The sequence below is a fragment of the Eptesicus fuscus genome, chromosome 11 (assembly GCF_027574615.1).
Source record: "Eptesicus fuscus isolate TK198812 chromosome 11, DD_ASM_mEF_20220401, whole genome shotgun sequence".
Taxonomy (NCBI): Eukaryota; Metazoa; Chordata; class Mammalia; order Chiroptera; family Vespertilionidae; genus Eptesicus; species Eptesicus fuscus.
In genome coordinates this window covers 76574549-76587590 of record NC_072483.1, presented here as the reverse complement: position 1 = coordinate 76587590, position 13042 = coordinate 76574549, and the positions used below count along the sequence as shown (strand labels likewise).

The window sequence follows — 13042 nt, the reverse complement described above, 5'->3', positions numbered from 1 at the left end:
GCTTTAAAAACATCTCAAATAAAAAATGAATTCATTTGAACCCTGAAAAATAATGTCCTTCTCTACCAAACACACTTACATATTTCTTGTGCCCCAGCATCAGCAGTGCATCACACAAAGTAAGTGCTTAATAAATGTTGGCTGGATCAATGTTTGAAAGATGAAAAATACCTCTCTAGAGATTTCTGAATCTCCACATACAGGAAATCTCAGATGAAGTATTTCCATCATTAACATTCATTTGGAATCCCATGGTGTCGCAGGTAATCAAAGCTTACATTTTTAAGATGAAGTTCCATAATAGATATTTTGAGGCAAATAAGTATGCTAGTTACAATGTGTTTTTTTTTATATTACACTTTTCCCTCTAGGTAATTTTACCCCTGGGGGGGGGACAGTATTATAAGTTTTCTTTTCATTAAGTATATAGCAAACCATTTTCAAATATATATCATGTATGTATATTTATCTCAAAGCTTTCAAAAAAGCTCGGGATAAAATTATTAAATTCTTGACAACTAATGTGGCAGATCTGGTCAGTATTTATTTAACAAATCATTCCTTACATATTTGAAATTATATATTTATTTATAAAGAGAAATCATTATAGTAGAGACATTGAAGTATGTACCATACATTAGCCTTATGATTTTTTAAAATGTGTAACCATAAAAGGTACGATATTTAATATATCATAAAATTTTAAGGAGAAGGGCTGGCATATTTTGTTTAAAAATTAGTAAGTCAATCACATCAACTAATCCAACTTCTGAGACCAGCATAAAAGGACTCCATTAAGCAAAGAGAGTTCAATAAAACCTGTGCTCATACATTTCAATATAGAATTTTGATTTAATGGGGCAGTGAGGGAAGTAAGGTCACTTATCAAAAGCTAAGAATTACTTAGGATAGAATTTTTAAGAAATACTAAACTTTTGTTAAAGTAATACAGGAGAGAAAGAAACCAAGTCACAAGATACATATTAGATTTCTCTAATTTGGAAAATTCACACTTGAGTCTAATCTATCCACCTGCCTGATTGCTATCCTCTCCCAAATTCTACAGGTACTTCAACCTCTCTGTATCCAGAATTAAACTCAACTAAATATTTTCCTGGAAACCTACTCCAATATTCCCTGTCTGCCCTCATGGAACCTATCACTATCTGTCTAATAATTTAGGGGTCATGAACTTCCTCCTCTCCTTTATCCTACTATCTAAGTCCAGTCCACTTTAAGCTATTATGTACTTCCCAAATCCTTCTCTTTCTTATTATCCCCATTACCACCAGCTCCCATGACTTCTCACTCAATCCCTACCACAGCCTGTTAAAGAAGCCCTGCCTCTCGACTGGTCCCCATGCAAATCTTTCCCCTCACATTGCAGCCATTGTGGTCCAAGTCAGTCAAAAGGCAAGTCATCTGCTTTGGCTTTCTTGAAAATGAAATCCACGTTTCTTCTTATACAAGATATGTATTATCTTGCCCTGATGAATTCTCCAGAGTTATCTCTGGCTTCCGATACCTCGACTCCAACTTGATAAATCTAGACATACCAACCTGCTAGTATTTCCCAGAACATATCTGTTATGTCCCAGCTACCATTGTGGGTGAGTTCACTGAAAAGCCTTCTACTTCTCTCCTAAGTCCTATTCATTTAATAAGTCTCAGCTCAAGCTGCCTCTCCTTCTAGGAAGTCTTCAGAATTAGTACCCTCCCTGCTCCATTCCCCATAATAAATAGATCGCTGGCTTACCACAGTATAATGCCCTGTTTAGATGACTATCTTTCAAACTCTAGTGTGGGCTCCTGGCGGACAAGGATGGTGTACTGTTCACCTTTGGATTCACCTTACAGTGCCTGGCACATAAAAGCCTATCAGTACTTGCTGAATCAGTCAACTAGAACAACGCAGCAACATGTCAAATGCATATAAGTGATCTTTATATGCTAAGCTTACTTCAAATTTAAAACACCTAAACCATTACTCCCAACATGCACAATGAGCAACAATTGGGCCTACCACTTGATTAGTATTATCAAATTGAGAATTTATGGTACTACCAGAGGCATCAATCAAGCGAAATTTTAGATGCAAACTTTCTAAGAAAGAATTGATTCTAGATATGGATAGGTTACTCGATTAAGAGGACTTTTTTCTTTTTTTCTTTTTCCATTCTTAATTGCTGGTGTCTTTGGAGCACTGATAGTAAATAATGCTTTTTCTTTACATGTAATCAAAAACATAAAACTAAGAAACACTGAAATCCAATAAAAACAGCTTCTAATATGAAGACAAACTCTACTTCTTTCTTAACCAAAGTCTTCATAGATGCTTTCAGTAAAATAAGGGGTTTTTTTCCTTCCAATTTTTACCCTAAATTATTAGCAGTGCCTGCCTCTGTTCCACAGACCTATGTAGTAAAAAGGAAAGAACAAAAGACCTGACTTTCAAACAGATCTGGATTTGACAACACTCTTTCCTTATGAGTCATGGGACAATGAAAAAGTAACGAGGCTGCTCTGATAGCAGCAGTGATTATTTATTGGATAAGCCAGAAACTGTGCTAAGCATTTTGAATATATTGACTCATTCCAAATCTCACAAAAGTCCACTGAGGTAGGGATTGCTTATCCCCATTCTACAGATAAGGAAACTGGAGCTCAGAGATGTGAAGTAACATGCCTAAGGTCACACAGTAAGCTCTTGGGCAAACTAAGAATTCTAGCACAGGTCCATATAATTCCAAAGCCCATATTTTTAGCCACTTACAATCTGCTGCTACTGAGCCTCAGTTTTCTGTATTATAAAACAGAGGAACTATTAATCTCACAGAGCTGTTGTGGAAACTAAGTGAAATGGTATGGATGCAAATAGCGTAATGCTAGGAGCATCCTATGTATACTCAGAAATTATGCCCCCTTCCCTTCTCTCATTCCAGTAGTGATTAAACATTTGTAATAAGGGAAATAATTCCTAAATATTCCTTACCTATTTCAAAGCAGAAATATTCTCAGTAGTGATTAATTCGCAAAAGGAAAAGACTCCCAGATCAATAAGTGTATTTGATATAAAGGGATATAAAGGAAAAAGGAAAGAAAAATAACCTATTTTACTGTGACTGTGACGCTACTATTGATCTTTCAGAATAAGATCAACATATATCAATATTCAAAGTTAGGGAAGAAGGGCATTAGACCCAGAGATCCCAAAACACTAGGGCTTGAAGGAAGGCTCCCAATAGATCCTAATTAATCTGGTTCCATTTTTAAAAAACTGTTCTTCCAGTGGGGAAGACTTGGAAAAATATAGAGGCAATATGGATAATGTTTCTATAATAAATCGTTTTGTTTCTCAAAGACAGATCTTTATCCTTACTCTGAAACAGCCTAAAAATGGAGGGAAGGGAGAAATTAGGTACAAAGAAAAAAATACTGCATTTTTTGCTGTTAATTCCCTGCATATACTTCCTTTGGTTCCTTTTTTTTTTTTTCTTTTGGTACATAGCCATAACACTTAGCTTTTATAAGGTGTAAATAAATAAAATCAAACTTAAAAAAATTTTCTAACAAGTAAAAACTAAGATATGTTTTTAACACAAACCTCAGTATTACACAATTCAAAACAGTGAGTTTTTACATCAAGTCCACCTGATGTTATATTAGGGTGTATCCTCTGGGAATCCAACCAAGAGTGAGTGCCAAACTAAGCTACAGAAGACAACTTGGAAAGCTGGTGAGCCCCCAAAGTAAGTTACTTTTTAAAAGAGCACTAGAGCAAGATTATCTGATGTTACTCCATCCTCATAACAACCCTCTTCTACTTCTGTAATACTGCTTTTGCCACTAAAACCTGGGTCAGGACTGGGCATGGTGGGCATCCTGTGATAATGACATTACAGAGAAACAGCAGTTAAGTAATCCAACTAACCTACAAGGTAACATCACAGTTTTATGTCCCAATCCTGACAACTTCTTCCTTTTGCCAAGGGACCTAAAAGGCCGACTGATTTCTTTAAGCTTCCATTTCCACATATGAAGAGTGGAAATCATAATATACGTCTGCTGCTAAAAATGGAAACTAGCTAAGAAAAAAAGAAATAATTGCGAAGCACTCTGAAAAGGATAAACTGGATTCCATAACCTGATTATTGGTCAGAGTGAAACAAGAATTACTAGAATGACTACTTCTTCCAATTCCATACGTGCCATCTGGCCATCAAACTGATAAATAATATTGACTGCGAACTTGATCCATGTAAAGTAAAGATTTTAAAGTCATAGAAACAAAGTCTGTGTCAGGCTGTATTTTCCTACCATTTAACTAAATCCAAATGAAATTTACTCACTGGCATTATAATAGTAGATGATAAGAAAAAATATAATTAATTACAATTTCTTGAACCTTAAAACTGTTTTTCAATATAGTCAGCAGCAGGTATAGAAACCAATACTGAAGCGACTTTGCAAGAATTGGAAATGCGCTAACCCAGAAACAGAAGGAATCACAAAGCAAGACTCATCTGAGAGGCCGAAATACAATATGGATTATTTTTATATTGTTCTGTCTGAGTTGTCTGTCTCAGATTCTTAACTTCCAGAAGCTATTTTTAAAATAACTTAACACTGTGTATTTCCAGTAGCCATCAAGGCATATACTGTCATCCCTGACACCGAAGGTTGTCAGCAGACTCGACATGTACACTAATGATCTCAGGCAACAATGCTCATCTTCCTATCAAAGAGATCCTTACTCCAGAAGAAAAAGTCTAAAGTTCTCTAAGAAAATTCATTCTATAACATAGGACGCAGTCATTATGAAATGTGAAGATCAACTAATACTTCTGACTTCTTTTTAAGATTATCTTATTTGCTGAATTTTAAAACCCCAAACTGTCAGGCATGGTAACATTTTTAGTTCTCTCCCAAGTCGCTGGTGCTCTCTTCTAGCCCTGTCAAATAATGATAGCTGCTGTCATTATTTATTATACAATAGCTGGCAGCAAGTTGTACATATACTCTTCATCTCAAATAGCAAAAACAAATGATTACGACCTTATTGTCAAACTGACCACTTTCCTAAAGCCAAAACAAGGTGGCTACCACATCTTATCAACACTTTACTGCCAGAATAGAAGTTATTTTATTAAAATCAAAGGTTTTAATTCTTTTATTTTTTTTCTAAACTGTTTTAAACTAACTTTTTCTCTTACACGTACACTCCTGTCCTCTCCTGTTTGCTACTAGAGGCTGTCTATCTGAGAGATTTCCACATTTACTTTTGCCTTTAATACTTTCAATCAAAACTGCAATTCTGTTTTTGGAAGCAACAGCCCTTCAGGAAGTATATATGAAAATATTAAAAAATGCAGAAAATAAATAAGTTCTTTTCCCTTAATGAAGGCAAGAATGTGTGTAAAGGCATTTACGAAAACCAGTGATCTCAGACACAAGTGATTTGACAGGTCAGACACACACACACACACACACACACACACACACACACACACATTATTTCAAGTTATAGAAAAATATGAGTGACAGATTCTAAGTCTCTTGTTCAAATTAGACAAGAGTCTCTCTCTACTACTTTTTGCTTTGGCAATCTCAAATGCTGATATTCTCCTAGATCTAACAGAAAGGAAAAAATGGGTATCTTCTCCATCTAACACCTAAGTGGGTAACCTAGATACTGTAAATAGAGGCTACATAAAGGATGCAAGACAGCTCTGAAGTGAGAGCCAACATATTTAACCTGCAAGGCTTTGGAAAAGAACTTGAAAACACGTGCAGCTTCGCCAAAAACCATACTAACGTGAAATTGCCACGGGCTAGTAAGTTAAAAACAACAACAACAAAAAAACATCTTTACCAAACATAATTTAACTGTTAATGGGTGTAAAAAGCCCAAACGTCAAAAGCACAACTCTTATTTGTTCAAACTGATCACGTCTGCACTCTGCACTATATATTTAAAATAAATGGGTGAACTACCTGTTTGAAGCCAGTACTTGCTAAACCAGAATCAAATTCACAAATAAAGGAGGCAATTAACAAAAAACATTTTCCTGCTGATGTTATAGTGGTGGCTAGGGGATATCAGTAAAGTCTATGATTAACATTAATATGTATCCCCTTATATTCAATGCTTCTAAGGCCAACTGTTAAATAGCTGGCTAACAGAAATTGCAAATTCATCTGTTTTTACCCTTCAGAAATCATACAAAGATTATCTGAGAAGTAAAAACCTATTCTACCAAAGAACTAGTAAGATTGTAAAAACGTTAAAATGTAAAAACTGTAGTGCCTACATTATATTAATAGTGTAACTTTTATCAAATCAATAGCCAACTAGCAAAAAAATAAAATAAGTTAATGCTACAAGATCCATTATAAGACATTAGCACTATAATTTAATATATATTCACTCACTACCTATTAATTTTTCTTTCTACATGATAAAGGAATTTCAATGACTGCTTCTAGAATGAAATATTCCCATTAATAAAAAGAAAGAAAACTATTAAATAAGTAAGTTCACATAGTTTAATAAAAAATTCAAGTCAATAGCTGGAATCACTTAAAGTTAATGAATTGCAAAATGTATTCAATAGTACTCTATATACTTTTGCTTATAATTCAGTAGTCTTTACTACTTACAAAGTTAGTAGGTTTATACAACCTTAAGTTTTGAGAACTGAAAGAGGGAATTGGAAAGGAAATTTTGTTCTGTTCAGATAATGAGAATTAACTTAGGGATATGCTCTCATAATTCAGTAGGTGATTCAGTTTTCTTTAGTTATTAAACCTTCACTTTTTTTAAAAAGGAAAGAAAATGCCTTTCCTTCACATATCAACCAAGTAGAAAACGTCTAATTAAATAAAGTTAAATATAAGTCAGACATCATTTCTATGCGATAATATAACATATACCGACACCATAAGGGAAACACAAGATTTCAAATAATGTTTGAGTAGGAATATCAGAGCATTTTCACTTGATAACTAAACTGATAAAACATTATAAGAGAAAACAAACCATATTCTTAAAGTGTTTTGTCTCTGTCCCTGATAGCATATAAGCTGTTCTTTCCTTACACAAAAGTGTTTACTACATCAATGAATGACTCTTCATCAAAAACAGTAGCCAAAACTGTCTATGCCTATAAGTTCAAAACATCCTTCCAAGTTTCCTCAGTTCTTCTCTGGACAATCCTAAACAAAAAGCTCTCACTTTATTAGAGAAATGGATGTAAATGAGTTCTACAAATTTTCAATTACACTTCACTTCCAACACTCTGGAGGAAAAACTTCCACGTTTAAAAAAATAAAATAAAATAAAATAAAAAAGCAACACTGCAATTCTATCACTGATGGACTAGCTTTGTACCAAAGCAATATAAAATTATTTCATTTTTTTACTGTGAAGAGTCCTTTGGAAGTGACATGTTTCCATCTTTTTTTTTTTTTAAATCCAACAACAACAACAAATCTAGTCATAAACCTGACAAGTCAAAACAATAACCAGAAAAGCCTAACATTTCTTACCTGATACAGGTAAGCACCAGCTCCCAAATGCCACCTTGGGATAGTTCAGACTAGTAAGCAGACTCATGTTTTATGATACTAGAATGAACAGGAATAAATCTCTGTGGTTCTTTCTTTAGCAAAATCTATAACAGCAGCTATACCACAATGTGAGAGGACCCCACAGACCTAACAAATTCAAGGCTGTTGCTAGAGAAATAGGGGGAAAAACATAAAAAAGAAGACTTACTGCTTGTCATGTGACTTGGTGAGGCATGCTGTCCATTGGGTGTGCTTGAGGTGAGGTCAATTGCCATATTGGAGTGCTCCCTTTCAGGTGAAAGCTCATTGTCACCTGCTTCCACAAAATAAAACCTTTTGGTCTCTGCTCATTGTCACAGAAAATCTAATTACCAACTTTGTCTTATGCAGTGGCACGAATAGCCTTGAAATTGTAATGTAATATGCTTTTCCTTAAAAGAAACTGCAAGGCAATATAATTTAGAAATATACAGTAAATGAATGAAATGACAAAAAGCAACAACCAGCCCCCCCCCCAAAAAAAACAAAAAAAAACAAAACAAAATTTCACTATCACAATAATCGTAACTGTAAAACAAGAGGAATTGGGACGAGTTGATTTCTAAAGTATTCTTTAGTTTAAAAAACTAAATTTCTTTTAAAACCTAATTTAATCCTTGAACATACAGTATTTATAATGAGCATTTTCTAAAATGCTGGCTCTCAGAAAGTTGGATGTTGGAAAGGAGAGTTGGCTAAAAACATGTCAACTTGTTTGTTTTGAGCCAAACAGGTTGAGAATTTAGAAGCGAATTCTCTTTCAGAATCTGAGTCCAATAACGTAAGCTATCCAGAGCAATACATATTTAGTACACGCCATCATTAGTAGACATATATGTAACCTGACCTATTGTCAACTTAGGCAAAGTAATCAGCCAGGAAAGTGTGGATCTGCTAAGCTCTACTGATTTACCTGTTACCTTTAATATAGTAAGTATATTTCTATTTCACTGTACGCTGTTATTTTATCAAACTCACTTTAAGGGTGAAGTTGTGAACAGATAGAAAAGAAGAGCCTAGAATCCGTGATACAGACTTACAGTTGAGAGGTTCAAGTACAGGTAATACAGAAGCCTAACTTTATTAGCAATAAAGAAAATTCATGGAAATGAATACTTACACGTTATGTAGCCATCGATAGCCTCTGTTTCCATAGTCAAAGTGCAGTGCTGCAACACAAAAGATTAGACCCTTCACACAATGATTCCTTTCAGCCCTGCCCTTAAATGCTTAACTTATTTGAAGCTCCAAGCAGTTAGCCCATGTTCCTGCTGCTGCAACCTGTGCCCAGGAAACATACTACAGTGTACTGTATGTGCTCATTTGCAAGTCACTGAACTCTTTCTGCAAATGATCTGATTCCTGCTGGAGATAGGATAGGAAAGATAAGTGTGCTGTGAGATGGGCTGCAGCAAGAAAGGCATGACTCTCTTCATCAGAATTTCCTTGGTTCAAAGAGAAACAACAACAACAACAACGACAAAAATCTAGGGGGCCATCTCCAACGTTAAATGGGACTTAAGTATTTTGCCACTCACTACTTCCCACAAGCGCACTGCAGTTTGAGGACTCCCCTAGTATACAGATAGCTCTATTCACAATTGTTGCAAGTTGGTTCATCGTGTTCTAAGAGGGAGGGGTGGGGAGGACAAACATACACAAGAAAACAAAACAAAAAACTAAAAACTTCGTGCCCAAGTGTGCCTCTTAAGATTTCTGCAGCCGTTACCCAACTCCTGAACTTGCATTGGCGTTTTAGCCTACCCCAAGTTCTGGGTAAGCACCTGTTCAATGTAACCTTCATTTCCTGCCAGACCATGGTTGGACACAAATGCCAAGCTTACTTAATACAGTCTGATTTTGAAAATTTCATAAACTTTTCGCTGTTGGGAAGGGAATCACTTTTTTTTTTTTTTTTTAAAGTTTGGGGAATTATTCTCATGCACCAATGACGCAGAACACGAGCTTAATTCTCAGAAACAAAAGTAAGTTGTATGAGATGACACCCCCTAGCTTTGATTTCACATCATGAAAAGATCGATAAGCTAACTGTATTCTTTGAAAGAAAAAAAGTTTAAAGAATTGACATGTCCTGAGGAGATTTTTTTTACTTATTTTTTTTCCCCCCTTTGGCCCTGGTCCTTTTTGCCTTTAGTTTCAAAACTCTCACTGCACCAGCAGCTAAATTATTCACAATGAGCCATTTCTGTATTGATCGCCAAGTATATTTAGCCCTGGCTCCTGGAATTTCTCCATTACTTACTGGAAAACAGGCAGCTTCACTTGTCTCCAAAACCACTTCCCTTCTCCCTCCCCTCCCCTTCTTCACCACCACCCTCCCTACCCACCCCACCCCCCCCCAAAAAAAAAAAAACACACAACTTTTCTTTCTTTATGGAATAATCAGATCAAATTCCCAACTCAGCCACTACATAGCACTTAAATTTCAACCTGCTGTACTGTTATCAAATTCTTTCAAATTATGATTACATAAGGCGTTAAAAGAAAGGCATCCGTAAAGTTTAAAAGGGGCCCAGTTTCTTCAGCTATTTTACAAATGAGTTTATCTCTTTAAAAATGTACACATTTAAACACACACACACACACACACACACACACACACATTAAAAAAGAAAGAAACGTCAGGGAGAAGCGAAAGAAAGTCTGCCCCATCAATGAAATGGTTATTAACCCCCAAGAGAAGGAAAGCAAGGAAAAAGAAAAGGAGAAAGAGAAACGAAATGTACATACAAAAGGAATTGTCCCTTGATTAAAAAAGATTCATCACCATTTCCAGCTCTGTCGGGAGATCTCAGCTTCTTCTAAACCCCTCCAGGAGGAGGTGACAATGTCGGGCTGAAGATACACGGAGGGAGAAAGAAAGAAGTTTTTTGTGTCCCCCCCCCCACCTCTCTCTCTCTCCTTCCCTCCCCGGCCCCCTCCAAGCCAAGCCCCCTGCAGAGTTCAAGGCGAGGAGGAAGGGAAAGCACTTTACAGGTGGGTCATTCCGAGCCCAAATCCAGCAAACAGATCGGCTGATAAACAAAACCAAGAAATGAGAGAGAAGGAACACCCCCCTTCTCCTCCTCCTCCTCCTCCTCCTCCTCCTCCTCCCCCACCCCTCCCCCTCGTCCCTTTGGGATGGTCTAGTAGGAAAAGTCACTCAGGAATGGCACCACGTACTTTCAGGAAAGAGGAAAAAAAAAGAGAGAGAGAGAGAGAGAAAGAGAGAGAGGTCAGTCAGTGCTACAGCAATGCGATTAACGAGAAGAGAAAAAACTTGATCCACCGGTTCTTTAAGAATCGACCAAAAGCTAAGACAAGAAAACTGAAAGAAAAGGTGGGGGGTGCGGGGGGGGGGAGGTTAGAGGGGAGGGACAGTCAGGCAGAACCCAGCAAGGAACCTAGGCCAACTTCCCAAGACTGTTCTTTTGGCAAAGAAAGAAAGAAAGAAAGAAAAGAAATCTTAAATCCATCTCTTTCGCCCATCGTGGAACCTGTCAAAGTGATTTAACTGCTGCCTTTTCTGCATGTGTCATACCCGTTTTGTTTTGTTTGCTTTTTATTAAATTCCAACAGGATCTGGCTATTACCTTCTCTCTGGACAGCTGCAATCTATGCCAAGCTACCCGACCTTTCTTGGAATTCAAGTTAAAAACAAAGCAAAACAAGCCCAAAATCCGTGACAGCTAGAGAGATGAGAGAACTGATTAATCGATTAACATCCCAGACACAGATCTCCAGGAGGGGGACCGGCTACGTGCAGGCGGAGGGCATCGCCGTCCACCCGGTTCCCCGAGCGCCCTTTGCCAGACACGATGACCCTACTCCTCACCACCAGCCATCCCTCCCGGAGAGAAAAACATCTACATTGTTGTTATCACCCCTGGTTAACAGCAACAAGTCATTTGATCACACATCACCGTGCAAAACCGAGATGCTACATCATTACGCTTAACTTTGAAAACACTCCCGCCCCCCCCCCCCCCCCCGACACACACACCTTTGCAAATCAAGACACACATATTTATAGATCATCTAGGAACCAGAAGACAAATAAAAACAAGCGCTGTTCTTCCCCACGCCAAAGCCAAACGGAGATTTACCTCAGCAGTGCATGCAGTAAAATAATCCCATCACCCTTTTGTTTGTGTTTACTGTTAAGTGTGTCCTCTCTCTTTCCTTCCTTCCTGTGCCCTAACGTGTGTTTGTGCACTGCGGTGGGTGGTGGAAACTAAGGCAGTGGATCTGTAGCTAAGGGTAATCCTGTTTTTACTTCCTCCATCTTCAGCGAGGAGCAGGGTTAGCCCGGGACAGCTGGTCAAACCCCGAGAAACCGATCCGCCGCCGCCGGAGCACATCTCCCCCGCCGGCCGGGCTCGCGCAGACGCCCGCGGGCGGAGGGCGGGCTGGCGGCGGCGGCGGCGGCGGCGGCGGCGGCGGCGGGCAGGGGGCGCGGGCAGGCGGGCGGCCGTGCGTGCCGTGCGCGCGCGCGTGCGTGCGTGTGTGCGGGCCCCCGGGCGCCCGTGCGTGGGGGAGTGGGGGAGGGCGCGCGCGCGCGCGGGCAGGCGGGCTGGGGAGGGCGCGGAGTGCGCGGGTCTGCGCGCCGGGGCCGCTCGGCGCGCTCGGCAATCGATTACAGGACAAGTGCGGCCCCGGCGGCGCGCGCCACCGCCTCGCGCCCCCCCCCCGCCCCGCGCGCGCGCCCGGCCTCGCCGCCCCCCCCCCCCCGCCCCTCCCCGGCGGACCCCGCCCCCCAAGGGCCACCAGGTAACCAGCTTTCCTAGAGTCCCACCGCGACCCCGACCCACTCATTCCACCCGTTTCCCCCCCGCCCCGCGCCCAGTCCTCGTAAATCTCACGTTCTCTGCCGGCCGGGAAGGAAGGACCGCCAGGGAGAGGGGAGGCTCATTGCGGCCGCGGGAAGTTTTCTTTCCAAAGGGGATTTGTGGCGAGGCCGGGCGGCCCGAGCGGCGGCGATCCCGGCGCCCGACGCGGAGCTCGGGGCTGGCCGTCCTGGCCCGAGTCGGGCGGTGCGCGTGGACCCACCCACTTGGGCTTCGCAATGAACTCGGCCGCGGTGCAGTTCCAGCGAACGGCACCCGACGGACCGGGACCCGGGGGTCCTCGGGGGGTGGACCGAGAAGGGAAAAGTCGGGTCTGAGAGGCGGCCCCAGCTCCGACTATTTTGGAAGTGCTTTCCGGGGCAAGTTTAAAATTAGAGTGTTTGCTTGCGCCCTCTTCCCCGGGCAACTGCCAGCCACATCCACCCAAGTCCAAGGCGCGCGGGAGGGTCCAAGAAGTTGTTGGGAGTCAGGTGCTGCCCGTCGGTGTCAACCATTCGTCGCCGCACAGCTTTTTAAGATTGACTTGGGGACAGCGTCAGTGGATCGTCCTGGTAAACGCGTGTGTTCTTGCTACAAGTAGCAGCCTT

At 40.2% G+C, this 13042-nt stretch overlaps 1 protein-coding gene across 1 annotated transcript in view; it reads right to left on the bottom strand.

Moving 5' to 3' along the window:
* Positions 1–12601, bottom strand: part of IKZF2 (IKAROS family zinc finger 2) — a 137502-nt gene extending 124901 nt beyond the window's left edge. Inside the window, exons 1-3 of the mRNA XM_028151084.2 lie at positions 12471–12601; positions 8729–8777; positions 7778–7882 (exon numbers count right to left, since the gene is read on the bottom strand). Coding sequence (XP_028006885.1) covers positions 7778–7882; positions 8729–8762 — 139 coding nt within the window. The 5' untranslated portion in view covers positions 8763–8777; positions 12471–12601. The remainder of the gene's footprint in view (positions 1–7777; positions 7883–8728; positions 8778–12470) is intronic.
* Between the last annotated feature and the right edge of the window lie 441 nt (positions 12602–13042).